The sequence below is a fragment of the Giraffa tippelskirchi genome, chromosome 4, assembly GCF_054371585.1.
Source record: "Giraffa tippelskirchi isolate mGirTip1 chromosome 4, T2T-mGirTip1v1.2.pri, whole genome shotgun sequence".
Lineage (NCBI taxonomy): Eukaryota > Metazoa > Chordata > Mammalia > Artiodactyla > Giraffidae > Giraffa > Giraffa tippelskirchi.
Window position 1 is genome coordinate 203,006,085 of NC_137278.1, and position 15,852 is coordinate 203,021,936.

Below are 15,852 nucleotides of genomic sequence, written 5' to 3' on the forward strand. Positions count from 1 at the left end.
ATATTAACTATAGTAATTGCTAAGATCTGGTAGGAGCACTTTAAAAATCTTTGTAGTTTGTATTAGCATGACTTTTGGGACATGGTCACATATCAAACAGAGCTCTAAGAGATATGGATAATTTAACAGATGTACATTTACATAGTTTGAGAGTAACTTAAATGTAAATTGAAGCAATGTTGGAAGTTGTCCACAAATTCAGTGAGAGCTGTGGGCTTCAATGAGAAAAAGAAAAAATCTAGATACTGACCCGCATAAACTGAATCTAAAGGACATGCTGGAGAGACCACTCCATTTGGAAGGCACGTATTTAGAGATTCTATAAGTCTACCAACTATTAAAGGAAGCTTTACTTGTCCCTCTTCATCTTGAGAAAAACCACCCTGAAAATTTGGCTTAGAGAAATTTTAGAGAAATGGCTATAGCTCTGGAAAATCTAAGACAAAATTTCTGGTGGATATTCTGAAAAAATGAACCCCAAATTCAACTGAAAGTGTACCCCAAATTGCTTGGGATAGCATAACTGTTCCCTTGGCAAACTCAGGAAAATTTAGTATTAGGAATAGAAATAGTGCTTTTAAATCTTGAAAGATTTTAAAACAGAAACAAAAATCAAACTCACAGATTACTGTTTTCATATTAAATTTGGGAATAAACTGTGCATATTTGGTACTTAAAAACTCTCATAGTTTTGAGGATTTGATATTTTTATAACAGAACACATTAGCCTATAATTAATTAAATTATATAGAGCTGCAGTTTCTAAGTTGATAGCTAACTTTATACACAGTATTTGAACACTTAAGAGTATCTAAGACTCACTATACTTATAAGTTTAATTTATTAAATTTATAGGGGCTTCCTTGGTGGCTCAGATCATAAAGAATCTGCCTGCAATGCATTAAATTTATAAGACATTCAAGTAATTGAAAAGATTTTAGTAATTATACAAGGAAAGTTCTGAAGAGAAATATAATAAATTATGTAAGTTAAAATATTCAAGGAAATTTGTTTAAGCATATTAGAAAAGTTCCTTAAAATTTGCCAAATTTATAAATGGGCTTTCAGCTTAAGAAAAAATATATTAAGTAATAATATATGCTGCTGCTGCTGCTTAGTTGCTTTAGTCATGTCCGACTTTGTGCGACCCTATGGACTGCAGCCTGCCAGGCTCCTCTATCCATGGGATTCCCTAGGCAAGATTACTAGAGAATGCCCTCCTCCAGGGGATCTTCCTGACCCAGGGATCGGATCCGGGTCTCCTGCATTGCAGCAGGCAGAGTCTTTACCACTGAGCCACAAAGGAAGCCCCAATAATATATAAATAATAACATATTACTTAATAATATATAAGTAATATGTAGAGTAATAATTTCTCTAAGCCAAATTTAAAAGTTTTTATTTTATTTGTTTGTTCTAGCTGCGCTGGGTCTTTGCTGCTGCACATGGGCTTTCTCTAGTTGCAGTGAGTGGGGCTACTCTCTAGTATTTTTGGTGCTCAGGCTTCTCATTGCAGTGGCTTTCTTGTTGCAAAGCTTTGGCTCTAGAGCATGCAGACGCAGTAGTTGTGGTGCACGGACTTAGCTGACCCGTGTCATACAGGATTTTCCTGGACCAGGGATCAAACCTGTGTCCCCTGCACTGGTAGGCAGGTTTCTTAACCACTGGGCCACCAAGGAAGTTCAGCCAGATGATTCTGAAACCATGATGTGGTAGAACAACTGGAGAATATCAAGTCATCATTTGAATCAAGTTATTTTGATCAACCTGACTTTGACCAATTTGTCTTTTTAAAAAAATATTTATTCATTTTGGTTGTGTTGGGTCTTAGTTGTGGCAAGTGGGCTCTTTTCACAGCATGCAGGCAGCATGTGGGATCTTGGTTCCTCAACCAGGGGTCAAACCCATGTCCCTGCTTTGGAAGTTGTATTCTTAACCCTGGACAACCAGGAAAGTACCTTACCAATTTGTCTTGAAGCAAGATTTCCCAAAGACTCTTCCTTAGCTGTTACTTGAACAAAATGTTCTGTGATTTAAAAAATTTGGGGCAATGCTAGGTTAAACAGGTGTTTTACTTCACTGTAGGAATTCAGACCCTTTAATAAAATGTATAAATCTCCAAGAGAAATACATAGTTTATTGCATTTCCCCAACATATTTTACTCACTATTTGCTTATTCAGTCAGTTAGTTATTCCACAAATATTTACTGAACATCTAGTTTGTGCCAGAGATTGCTTTATGCACTTGGAGTAATGTGTGTATGTGCTCAGTGCTCAGTTGTGTCTAACTGGAGTAAAGCAGTGAACAAAAGAAACAGATCCATCACTTTGTGGAGCTTACATTCTAAAGAGAAAACAGACAATAAACATAAGTAAGTAAAATATGTAGTATATCAGATGTTATTAAATGGTATGAATAAAAATTAGATCTGGAAAGGGGATAAAAGGCACAGAGGATGAAGGTAGGAAGTTTTCAAATAAATTTTCAAAGAAAATGATCACAGAAGGCCCTAGTAAGACATGGACATTTTAGCAAAGACCTAAAAAATCTGACAGCAAGCCATATACATAATGAGGAAAGAGTGTTCCAGGCAGAGGGAATGCTAAGTGCAAAGGCCCTGAGGTGGGAGTGTGTCTGCCATTTTCTAGGAATAGCAAAAAAGTTAGCATGGTTGGTACACAGTAAGTAAACGAGAAGACAAATAAGAGCTTAGATTTGAGATTAGAGAGGATTTTTGGCTCTTGCTCTGAGTGAGCCTGGGGAATCATTAGGATGTTTTGGACAGAAGAGTGTTATGATCTGACCAATGTTTTAAAAACATTATTCAGGGGCTTGCCTGATGGCTCAGTGGTAAAGAATCCTCCTGCCAATGCAGGAGACATGGACGGGTTCAATCCCTGGTCCAGGAAGATCCCACATGCCACGGAGCAACTAAGCCCTGGTGCCACAACTGTCGAGCCTATGCTCTAGATCCCTGGAAGCGCAACTACTGAGCCTACGTGCCACCACTACTGAAGCTCACGAGCCCTAGAGCCTGTGCTCTGTAACAAGAAAGACCACCGTAATGAGAAGCCTGTGCACTGCAATGAAGAGTAGCCCCTGCTCCCAGCAACTAGAGAAAAGCCCGCCCAGCAATGAAGACACAGCACAGCCAAAAATAAATAAATAAAATTATAAAAAAAATTTTATTCTGCCTTCTATGTGAAGAATAAATGGTAGGGGCAAGGTCTAAAGGAAGGAAGTTAGTTAGAACTTATTATCAATAATCCAGAAGGGATATTAATAGGTGGTTTAGACCAGTGAGGTAACAAAGAAGGCTCTGAGAAGTAATTGAATTCACATTTCTTCTCCCTCTCTGTACACATATAGATACAAATAGGAAAAATATACATATAAACTTTGTATTATGAAAAATTTCAAACATAAACAAAAGTAGACAGAAAACATTATAATAATGAACCATCATGTACCTATCCCTCAGATTCAACAATTATCAACCATGAGCTCATGGCCAAAATTTTTTCCATATAAACTGCCAACCACTTCTCTCCCTTTTTATATTACTTTAAGCAGATATTAGGGAACATATCAATTCATCCTAAATATTTCAGTAGGTATCTCTACAAGATGAAGACTCTTATTTTTAATATAACTGCATTACCATATCACATCTAAAAAATTAGTAACTGAGGATGAGATGGCTGGATGGTATCACCGACTCGATGGACATGAGTTTGGGTAAACTCCGGGAGTTGGTGATGGACAGGGAGGCCTGGCGTGCTGCGATTCATGGGGTCGCAAAGAGTCAGACACGACTGAGGGACTGAACTACCTAACTAACTAACTAATATCAACTATCTAGTAAGTGTTCAACTTTCAGTCTCATATATCTTACTTCCTATAATGTGTTTGAATCAGGATCCAAAATAAGATCTACATATTAAGTGACATGTCTTTTAAATGCCTTTTAATCTCTAGGTCTTCTCCTTGATTCCACCTCTTTTTTATTCTTTATAATTTATTTGTTGAAGAAACTGGTTGGTTTATTCTAAATATATTTGAAGACAGAGCAGACAGGATTTGTTAATAGATTAGAGTTAGTGTGTGACGGGGTAAAAAAGGCACCAAGGATGACACTAAGGTTTCGGATCTGAGGATTAGGAAAGAGATCTGAGCTGAGGGAGATTTTAGGAGGAGCAAATCTGGGGCAAATATCAGAAATTTGATTTTGGACCTGTGACGTCTGAGTTGCCTAGCAGATATTCAAATGGGGAGGCATATTTGACTATGAAACTCTTTTGTTCTTGGAGTTTTTGTGAGGTCAAGGTTTTGAGGAATACTTTGAGGAAATACTGCTTTGTTCAAACTGCTCTTGGCCACTTCTCTAACTTATGAAATAGTAATTCTGCCTACTAAGGCAGGGAAAAAAAAAACACACTGTAGTCAACTTGCATTGGGAAGATGGTGACTATATCTTAGGAATCATAAGATGGTAAAAAAAAAAAGGTGGGGAGGAGTTAAAACTGCTGATGCTGAAAAGCAAAAACAATATTGGATTATTTCTTCTAAAATATTCACTCTAACAACTGAATTTTTAAAAATATTTATTTGGTTGTGTCGGGTCTCAGGTGCGGCACTCAGGATCTTTGATCCTCAATGGAGCATGCAGGTTCTTTTAATTGGTTGCAGCATATGGGATCTAGTTACCTGAGGAGGGGTGGAACCTGAGCCCTTGGCTCCCCTGCACTGGGAGTTCGCAGTCTTAGCCACTGGACCACCAGAGGAGTCCCTAACAACTGATTTTTAAGGAAAACCAAAAGTGAAATGGAATTTCTTTGATCAATGGAGAATAAAAAGGAAATGAAAAGTTAAACTGATTTCTTTAATGGCTTATTGATTAATACAGACTGATTCAGAAATTACTTATACTTTGGGTCTGAATTTCTTGTAAAAAAGGTAATCCCATTTTTACAAGCAGTCTAAAATTTATTTGCTTCAGTTGCCGTTTGAGGGAAAAAAAAAATTCTGCACAGTAAGAAGCTATTTCTATTGTTTATAGTCAAAATAACAACTCGGATAGAGGAAAAGAAATGTAGTATTCCAAAGACTGTGCTTGGTGGTTATAAAAAATATGAATACATACTCAAATTCCTGGCTCCCAGTGGTGATATGGAAAACCATCTTCCTCTTCTCACTATACTCAAATGCAGTCAAGAATCCTGGTTCCTACAGAAAGACAAAAGGAAAGGTTCAAAAAAGATATAAGATGAATATCTTAATTTCAAATGCTGCCAAAAACTATGTACTTGATTCTCAGAGTCATCATTTGCTGTAAGCTACAGTTCATTTGTCTTTGAAGGCAGCACAAGATCATGGTTAAGAACACAGGTTCTAGAGCCACCCTACCAAGGTTCAAAATACATCTCTAACACTTATTAGTTGTGTGATGGGGGTAAACTACTTAATCATGCTGTACTTTGGCTTCCTCTTTTGGGTCAAATGGGATAATAATAGTGTCTTTCTCATAGGGAGCTATAAAGGTTAAATGAGATACATTTATGGCATAAAGCAGACTCGTACTTTACTAAGTGATTCAGTTGATTTCATACAATGAGCCTGGCCCTCTGTGTTCTTCATTAGCCACTCCAGATAATTCTAATACATACCACTGTACTACGAAATTAACTTTCTCTGTCTCTCCCTCTATATCTCAATCTCTTTCTCTAAGAATAAACAGTTTCAGTTAAGAGAGAATTAGACTGTTGGTGCATTAGTGGGTGGAGAAGGCAATGGCACCCCACTCCGGTACTGTTGTCTGGAAAATCCCATGGACAGAGGAGCCTGGTAGGCTGCAGTCCATGGGGTCGCTAAGAGTCAGACATGACTGAGCGACTTCACTTTCCCTTTTCACTTTCATGCATTGGAGAAGGAAATGGCAACCCACTCCAGTGTTCTTGCCTGGAGAATCTCAGCGACGGGGGAGCCTGGTGGGCTGCCGTCTATGGGGTCGCACAGAGTCGGACATGACTGAAGTGACTTAGGAGCAGCAGCAGCAGCAGCAGCATTAGTGGGTACATGAGAAGGAGAAAGATTCTTCTCTTTGTTAATAGAATTATTTTCCAAAGGAAAGAAGACTAATGCCTTGAGCTATAAAGGAGCAGTTTAAATCCCAAACCCTGGGTACTGCACTAGGGCTTCATTAGACACACTGGCAGTTACAGAACTGCCTTGTGGGTATACAGCCCAAGAGTACTCAGAACATAGAGCAACTGAGTTGTGCTCAGAGCAGTTCAGTTGGGTCCTCTCCAAGTTCAGGACCACACTGACACTGCATCTGGAAGGAAACAGGTGACTGTTTGTGAAGAGAGTTTCTAGGACTTGGTGAGAATGAGACTCTCTTATACACATGTAGAAAAGGAGAAGCCTGCTCTTCTGCAAAGAGGGACACTTTGGCCTTTCTGCACATTCTTATTCCCAGATGTGCTGCCTCCAGTGGCCCACAAAAGTTCTACACAAAAGCTTGGGTCAAAGGCATGTGTTTTTGCTTGGAGCGTCTCGGCGGCATAGGTCTCTTACGGTCTATGGGCCCAGCTACAAAGTACAGGTTTCACTTAGCTTTAAGCTCAAGTGCCTCAATGAGCACATTGTTGGTCATATCTATCTTAACTGCACACACGTAGACCCAGCCACTGTTGATCTTTTTCAAATGCGATGTTCTCTTATCAAATGAGTCGGGAAAACCACTAGACCATTCAGGTATGACCTAAATCAAATCCCTTATGATTATACAGTGGAAGTGAGAAATAGATTTAAGGGACTAGATCTGATAGACAGAGTGCCTGATGAACTATGGACAGAGGTTCGGGACATTGTACAGGAGACAGGGATCAAGACCATCCCCATGGAAAGAAATGCAAAAAAGCAAAATGGCTGTCTGAGGAGGCCTTACAAATAGCTGGGAAAAGAAGAGAAGCGAAAAGCAAAGGAGAAAAGGAAAGATATTCCCATCTCAATGCAGAGTTCCAAAGAATAGCAAGGAGAGATAAGAAAGCCTTCCTCAGCAGTCAATGCAAAGAAACAGAGGAAAACAATAGAATGGGAAAGACTAGAGATCTCTTCAAGAAAATTAGAGATACCAAGGGAACATTTCATGCAAAGATGGGCTTGATAAAGGACAGAAATGGTAGAGACCTAACAGAAGCAGAAGATATTAAGAAGAGGTGGCAAGAATACACAGAAGAACTGTACAAAAAAGATCTTCATGACCCAGATAATCACGATGGTGTGATCACTCACCTAGAGCCAGACATCCTGGAATGTGAAGTCAAGTGGGCCTTAGAAAGCATCACTACGAACAAAACTCGTGGAGCTGATGGAGTTCCACTTGAGCTATTTCAAATCCTCAAAGATAATGCTGTGAAAGTGCTGCACTCAATATGCCAGCAAACTTGGAAAACTAAGCAGTGGCCACAGGACTGGAAAAGGTCAGTTTTCATTCCAATCCCAAAGAAAGGCAATGCCAAAGAATGCTCAAACTACCGCACAATTGCACTCATCTCATTGGAGAAGGCAATGGCAACCTACTCCAGTACTCTTGCCTGGAAAATCCCATGGACGGAGGAGCCTGGTAGGCTGCAGTCCATGGGGTCACTAGGAGTCGGACACGACTGAGCGACTTCACTTTCACTTTTCACTTTCACGCATTGGAGAAGGAAATGGCAACCCACTCCAGTACTCTTGCCTGGAGAATCCCAGGGATGGCGGAGCCTGGTGGGCTGCCATCTATGGGGTCACACAGAGTCGGACACGACTAAAGTGACTTAGCAGCAGCAGCAGCACACGCTAGTAAAGTAATGCTCAAAATTCTCCAAGCAAGACTTCAGCAATACGTGAACCGTGAACTTCCAGATGTTCAAGTTGGTTTTAGAAAAGGCAGAGGAACCAGAGATCAAATTGCAACATCCGCTGGATCATCAAAAAAGCAAGAGAGTTCCAGAAAAACATCTATTTATGCTTTATTGACTATGCCAAAGCCTTTGACTGTGTGGATCATAATAAACTGTGGAAAATTCTGAAAGAGATGGGAATACCAGACCATCTGACCTGTCTCTTGAGAAACCTGTATGCAGGTCAGGAAGCAACAGTTAGAACTGGACATGGAACAACAGACTGGTTCCAAATAGGAAAAGGAGTACGTCAAGGCTGTATATTGTCACCCTGCTTATTTAACTTATATGCAGAGTACATCATGAGAAACGCTGGGCTGGAAGAAACACAAGCTGGAATCAAGATTGCTGGGAGAAATATCAATAACCTCAGATATGCAGACGACACCACCCTTATGGCAGAAAGTGAAGAAGAACTAAAGAGCCTCTTGATGAAAGTGAAAGAGGAGAGTGAAAAAGTTGGCTTAAAGCTCAATGTTCAGAAAACTAAGATCATGGCATCTGGTCCCATCACTTCATGGGAAATAGATGGGGAAACAGTGGAAACAGTGTCAGACTTTATTTTTTTGGGCTCCAAAATCACTGCTGATGGTGATTGCAGCCATGAAATTAAAAGACGCTTACTCCTTGGAAGGAAGGTTATGACCAACCTAGATAGCATATTTAAAAGCAAAGACATTACTTTGCCAACAAAGGTCCGTCTAGTCAAGGCTATGGTTTTTCCAGTGGTCATGTATGGATGTGAGAGTTGGACGATGAAGAAAGCTGAGCACCGAAGAATTGATGCTTTTGAACTGTGGTGTTGGAGAAGACTCTTGAGAGTCCCTTGGACTGCAAGGAGATCCAACCAGTCCATCCTAAAGGAGATCAGTCATGGGTGTTCATTGGAAGGACTGATGTTGAAGCTGAAACTCCAATACTTTGGCCACCTCATGTGAAGAGTTGACTCATTGGAAAAGACCCTAATGCTGGGAAGGATTGGGGGCAGGAGGAGAAGGGGACGACAGAGGATGAGATGGTTGGATGGCATCACCGACTCGATGGACATGGGTTTGGGTAAACTCTGGGAGTTGGTGATGGACAGGGAGGCCTGGCGTGCTGCGATTCATGGGATTGCAAAGAGGGACACGACTGAGCAACCGAACTGAACCGATACCAGGAGAGAGCAATTTCTTTGGTGCTGAGTGCTTCACAACAGCCATAATATATACAATGTTTGAGGAGATAATACAAAAAAATAAGGAGGAGGAAGGTAAAAAAATATGAAAAGGCGGGAATCCCTGGTAGTCCAGTGGTTAGGATTTGGTACTCTAATTGCTGGGAGCCTGGATTTGATCCCAGGTCACAGAACTAAGATCTTGAAAGCAGCACATCCTGGACAAAAAAAGAAAAAGAAAAGAAGGAAAGGAAGAGACACAGAAAAGGAAAAAAAGTGATATAAAAGGAGACAAAAATAAAAGGTTTTGTAAAAAATGATTGCCTTCATATTTTCCTGGTCTCTTAACCTCTGTCTCATTTTTTTTAGAAATTACTGCTTTGAAACTTACATGATGAAAAGTTAACATGGGGCATATAATATATGGTGATCCACAGGAACTCAGAGTTCTCACAATGGTTTCTAGTGTACATAATGAGAAAAGCTACAGAGATTCCCAGGGCCCTTTTAAGCTAAAACAACAAAGAATGGATTTTGCTTACGATAAGCTTGTTTGCTGCTTCTTTAATCTTGTCCACTTTTGCTTCTGAGAGTCCTTTGACATTGCATAGGGCTCTTCTTGTTGTCATCTGTATCCCTTTGATGGTACAGATGCCTACTGACTTCAGTTTCTTAATGTCAGCCACATTCTGTAAGTAAAAGAATGGGTGCAGCAGATTGAGAAAATGCCAGCCTGAAAGGCTCCCATACTATGCCATGCGCTTTTATGTCCATCTACTTCCATTACGATGCCAATTTTACACAAGCAGCCAGGTGGAACCCACCCACCATGTAGCCAAATGTTCTAGAAATATCTGAGTAGAACATACCCAGCATGCTGCCAAATGTTCTGGCTGTGCCCTGATTTCCCAAGAATGTTAGTGAGACCATGGCAATGTAACAAGGAATTCAAAAGAAGAGTCTGTTGGTAGAAAAGCTAACAAATTTATCACACGTTCACCCCCTCAGTTCAGCTCCTTCTTTCTACAGAACTTCATTACCAGTATGTTCTTTAAAAATCTTTTAAGATTTTTTTTCTTTACCCTTGGAGAATGCAAATAACTACATAACCAAAAAACCAGTATTTTCTCTTGCTCCAACTTTCTAAATTCAACTGAAAGAGAGTAAATGTAAGGGCTTCAAAGGGTAATGTAAGAGAAGTTGTACTGTCAACTGATTGCTATTGAAGTTCATCTAGCTTGTTACTTAAAGTCTGGATTTCTGTCAACATCATTTACTCTAATCACATGACACAGAAAGTAAATTTTCAGTAGATAGCTCTGAATGCCTGCCGTTGGACCAGTGGTTCTCAACTGTGGGCAATTTTGCCCCCTGGGGACACCTAAAAATGTCTGGAGAAATTTTTGGTTGTCACAACCACAGAGTTGCTACTGTCATAGAGTAGGTGGTTAGGAATCAGGGATGCTACTAAACACCCTACAATGCACAGGACAGCTGCCTCAACAAGAAAGAATTGCCTGGTCCCAAATGCCAATAGACTCAAGGCTGAGAAATTCTCAAAGGGACAATTTCACACAGTGTTGAAAAAATACTTACAATTCCATGTTTTTGTAACAGGTCAATGTCTTGAAACAAAGATTCCTAAAGGAGATGGAACAGAAAAAAAGGAGTGTTCATTCTTCATATCCAACTGTTTCACATATTTTAAAGACTTAATTCAGCATTATGAGTCACTCCAAAATGCCTCAAATTCCACTTCTCCAGATAGATTGAGGTAGGATCAATAATACTTTTTCAAACATATTGTTGCATACTTAAAAGCAGTGCCAACACTGAAAGAACTAGGAAGCCCAATCTGGCACTCAGGATCTTAGTTCCCTGATCCTGTGCCCCCTGCAGTGGCAGTGGTCCTAACCACTGAACCACTGGGGAATTCCAACAGTCTCACCAAACTTTTTAAGACCTTAATCCAAAAGAGTGGAACAACACAAGCTATTTTTAAATATGTTTTCTCAGTCTTCTCCACCAGACCGTGAACTCCCTCCTCCACTATTTGGTACCAATATGGCCATACCAATTGTTAAATTATTAAAATATGTTCATGCCAGCTGCTAAGTAGCTAACCTTAGCACCCCTTGCCAAACATGTTGTTACATATTTGTAACAGTGCCTCTCTCCAGAACTATGTTTTATTTCTAATAAATAAAAATAGTAGTTAAGTTTCTAAAAGTAGTAGTTAACAGAGAAGGAACTCCATTTTTGTAGAATAACTGAATATCTATGTATCTTTCAACATTCTAGGCATACTTCTTCATCTTGGAATCCCAGTTCTTCCAGCACAACTTGATCCTCCTTCATATTGAAGGGTGAGCAGAAGAAAAATAATCAATTCTGGAAAAACAAGAAATATTAATAAGTTGTCATAGATCATATAGTACAAAATCCTTTGCCCATAGACTTTTTAATTTCATTTCAGTCATCAAGGACCAGAAAGACAGACAAATATGAGAGCCCCATGAGCCACAACTACTGAGCCCAAGCATCACAATACTGAAGCCCATGAGCCCAGGGCCCAGCTTCACACAAAAGAAACCACTGAAATGAGAAGCTTGCCCACAACAACTAGAGTAGCCCCTGCTGGCCACAAATGGAGAAGGCCCGCGAATAGGAAGACCCGGCGCAGCCATAAATAAATAAAATAAATGAAAAAAATTCTTTTTTTTTTCAAGAAAAATATTTAGTTTGGAATAACTAGGCTGGCCTATCTTATTTCTCCTAAGGCTGTGGCATTATTTCTTTTTTCTGGTGTGGTATGTGTGGGTGAGGGGACTAGTTTCATTTATTTCCTTAAAAATGGCCACATTGTATCATCTTCTGATTTCCTATAGCACAGTTAATCATGACTAACAATATCTTTTTTGTTGTCTTGGAAGGTTATTTAGAAGTAGAATCTTAGAATTCCATATTGATATTAAACTTTCATATTTGTTAACAGTTTAAGAACTTTGATCTTAAGTCTTCCTTGCATCCTGCCTGGCACCTAGAACTTAAGTCTATCCTCAATAAAAAGATATTATTTTTCTCATGTATGAGGAATCCCTTCTGCTTGGGAATGATGAGGAGCTCTCGTAACATATTTTTCTGTTTCATAAAACATTAGATGTACATCACTTTATAATATTAACTAGCTTCATGATTTTAAGATTTAAAAATTATGATGGATAGTCCATGGGGACACAAAACAGTCTGACATGACTTAGCAACTGTTGCTGCTAACTCGCGTCAGTCGTGTCCGACTCTGTGCGACCCCACAGATGGCAGCCCACCAGGCTCTCCCGTCCCTGGGATTCTCCAGGCAAGAACACTGGAGTGGGTTGCCATTTCCTTCTCTAATGCATGAAAGTGAAAAGTGAAAGTGAAGTCGCATCTGACTCTTCGAGACCCCATGGACTGCAGCCTACCAGGCTCCTCCGTCCATGGGATTTTCCAGGCAAGAGTACTAGAGTGGGTTGCCAGTGCCTTCTCCAGACTTAGCAACTAAACAACAATAATCTAGTATTTTAATATGATAACATATTAGGGCCAATAAGCAGATAAAGCCTTTAAGTCAGGAATCTACAAGGCATGATTGTGTTCTTTAGAAAATGTGGTCCAAATAATCAGTTTTGCTCTATTTCATCTCCTCACTGAATACCAAACTAAGTTGGGGCCCAGCCCAGTGGGGAACAAACTTCTGAGGTAGAAGTAGGGTCGTTACCACCTAGTAGAGTAAAGTATTCGAGGCAAACGAGGAGACAATGTAAACGGAATCGTCTGGAATGGGGTCCCTCACTCAAGAAAGCTAATCATATATATGATAACCCCAAATTCCTCAAGTGACTGTCTTTTCTTTCTTAATAAAAAGATTGTTCTCCATCTTTCTCAAATAGCAGTTGATGGAATGAACAGTTGAATCTAAAGTAGGGCTCCCAAACACCTTGGTTTAAGGTGCCAGAAGCGGTCCCTTATTGTGGCAAGCGCAGTCCAGGTCACTCTCACCGCCTCCCCACCCCCATCCCCGCCCACCGGCCGTATTCCTGACACCGGACTCCCTCATAAGGAGCCCGAGGAGGCCTCTTCAAGACTTAGGTCCGACTTGGTTTAAAATAAGGATTCTGGAAATCCCTCAAGAGCACTCGACGGGGTGGGGATAGGAGCCGAAACGCACAAAGCCACCAGCCTAGGGCCCAGCAACGACCGTAGAGAGCGACCTAAGAAAGGAAGCCCCCATTTCCCCTCACATGCTTCACCCGCCTTCCCCTTTTGCCATAAACATCACTCGTACCCACAGTCTCCCCCAAGTTCTCAAGGTATTCGAATCCCGCCCCCGGCCGGGGCTTTCTAGTCCTCAGGGATTCTGACTCCGAACCAGAACGCTGAGACTGGCCTCCAACCGTCAGGGGCCCAGAGGTTTGGCGCCAAACTGCTAGTCTGGGCTCGCGCCTGGCATGGGCGGGGCCAGGACGGTAGGGGGCGGTCCCACCAAAGGCAGGGCGAAGATTGAGGGGCGGGGCCCTAGACTTGTAGAAGAACGGAGGTGCGGAGCCGTGGGAAGGGCTTGCGGGAAAGCCGCGAGGAGGAGCAGAAGAACCTGTATGGGTGGCGCGCTGGGGTGAGGGAGCGGCGCCGAGGTGGAGAGAGTGCGCAGAGGAGAGGCGTTTTGGTTGGAGCGGAGGCTGGGGCGTCTCTAAGAGCGGAGGGAGATGCTGAGGTCAGGAAAGGACTCTGAAGTGGGGGCGCTGAGGCGATGCATCGAAATTAGGGGGTATTGAGGTGGGCGCTGAGGTGAAGACAAGCGAGAGAGAAGGCCCTTAGGTGTGGCCGTGTTCTGAGATGAAGAGAGGCCACTTGGAAGGGGTAAGGAGGTGGAAGACCGTGAGGCAGGGGAGGGGTGCTAAGCAGAGGTGGCTGACTTGGTGACAGGTGACGTGCAGAATACTTATCTTAATCAGGATACTCGGGTTAGGAGGTCGAATATGGCGGGGGCGGGAGGGTTTCTCCCTGCTCAAGGCTTTTCTTTTCACTCCAAGTTTTTCATATCTGGCTTCATAATCTGTACCTAATACCTCAGCCAGTGTTCCTAATTTCTCTCCTTTCTCTGTGACTCTCTTACCATTTACCACTCTAGTCTGGGAGTGAGGCACCCAAGGCCCATTCACGATGGAGAGTAATATTTCTTCCTCTTAACTTGAAATTTTAAGTAGCCAACAGAAGCCAAACGTATTTTGGTCCAGCTTTTAAATAGAAATTTTAGGCCAGCCTTCATGCCAGCAGAGCTGTCTCTGGCAGCATCATACTCCTCCCCTTAAATGGAGACTTACTGTTGAGGAGAGTCATGAAAGATTTGAAAGAGCATCTGTTGAGGTAGAGGCTGTGATGTGTCTTGGATGAGTATCTGTACAAATAGTTCTTTGGGTTCAAGACCTAGTACAGGGTGACCCTTTTTCTTCAGTGTCTGAATCATTCTTTGCTGGAATAAATAGCAAAAAAATTCCACAATAGCAGTTGGCATTTTGTAGGACTTCCCCCCCGCCCCAGGTGGGCTGTTTAAAGTGCCAACAAATGACTGCCATAGTTCTTCAAAATCTGTTATTTTCCAGAAACATAACCTGTTCAGGTTAAATGGAAATTAATGCCCATTTTTTAGCTGAACTGGATGGTGATAATAGGCTTTCACCTTGGGCCTCACCTAAAATAATTATAGTAATTTCTGAGCAACTTGTTAGATGGAGACATCAACTGTACAGAAGAGCTGCAAAGAGCACAGCAAGATCATTTAGGGAAATATAACATATGTAGTTTGCTGTAGTGACAGCTGGGAGAGAGAAATGTTCATAATATTTGAAGGTTGTGTGCAGTACACTTGAAGAAACTAAAATGAACTTGGTAGTGACAAATGGGTGAAGTGAGTATAAAAATCTTGTTTGCACAGGATATTGATGGCTATACCGTATGAGCCACCAGGGAAGTCTATATACAACTAAAAAATTATTTTAAAAAATCCAAAACCCTGGGGTGGTTAAAAAGTACACTTGAAAATCTTTTCACTCAAATCAGGACCAAAAAAATAAAATTGGAACTATAGTTCACACCTTATACTAAAATAAATTCTAGATGGATCAAGAAATTAAGTCTGAAAAATAAAAGCGCTAGAAGAAAACATGAGAAAAAATGTTACTATCTCAGAATAAGAAAAGTCTTTTTAAGTATGACATAACACTTAGAAGCCATAAAAGACTTACAAGAATGACTGTATTAGAGAAAAATCCTTTATGGCAGAATGCTACTTTCCTATCTTAGATACAAAGCATGGCAAACCAAAGCTTTGTGTCAATTAGTAACCAATCAGTAATTGTGTCAATTAGCTTTTCCAGTTTCTCAAATTGTTCAGCAAGTCCACAAGCTCTCCACAAAATTTTAAAAATTTGTGTCATTTTATGATACTCCAAGAAATAGAGAACAACGAGTAGAATTACAGGGCAACCTGAATTTTAAACCATTACACTGTACTGCCCCTCTGTGGACAACCACCTTATAGTCAAATAGAGTCATATAATTCCACCATGTACAGTTAAGTTTCTCCAAACTGGTGCCTCTAGATGTGTGTATTCTTGGTTTCAAGAGCTCAAATTTGAAAAATGTTTTAGTAGAGAACTAAAGAATGAAAGGTCATTACAAAAAGAGAATCTCATTGGGTATATCTCCCTTT

The 15,852-nt window shown here is 40.8% G+C and overlaps 1 protein-coding gene and 1 long non-coding RNA gene across 4 annotated transcripts in view; one reads left to right on the forward strand and one right to left on the reverse strand.

Annotated features, from left to right (window-relative positions):
• DMC1 (DNA meiotic recombinase 1) overlaps positions 1-13,603 on the reverse strand; it is a 47,441-nt gene extending 33,838 nt beyond the window's left edge. For all 3 annotated transcript variants that reach the window (XR_014082110.1, XM_081590112.1, XM_081590111.1), the window contains exons 1-5: positions 13,429-13,603; positions 11,412-11,495; positions 10,701-10,745; positions 9,647-9,793; positions 5,146-5,228 (exon numbers count right to left, since the gene is read on the reverse strand). Coding sequence is in view for 2 of the 3 variants with exons in the window: in XM_081590112.1 (XP_081446238.1) it covers positions 5,146-5,228; positions 9,647-9,793; positions 10,701-10,745; positions 11,412-11,462 (326 nt within the window). In the remaining variant the exon portion in view is untranslated. The remainder of the gene's footprint in view (positions 1-5,145; positions 5,229-9,646; positions 9,794-10,700; positions 10,746-11,411; positions 11,496-13,428) is intronic.
• Positions 13,604-13,652: 49 nt separating this feature from the next.
• Positions 13,653-15,852, forward strand: part of LOC145545502 (uncharacterized) — a 43,067-nt gene continuing 40,867 nt past the window's right edge. The window contains exon 1 of the long non-coding RNA XR_014082126.1: positions 13,653-13,755. This is a non-coding gene — a long non-coding RNA (uncharacterized LOC145545502). The remainder of the gene's footprint in view (positions 13,756-15,852) is intronic.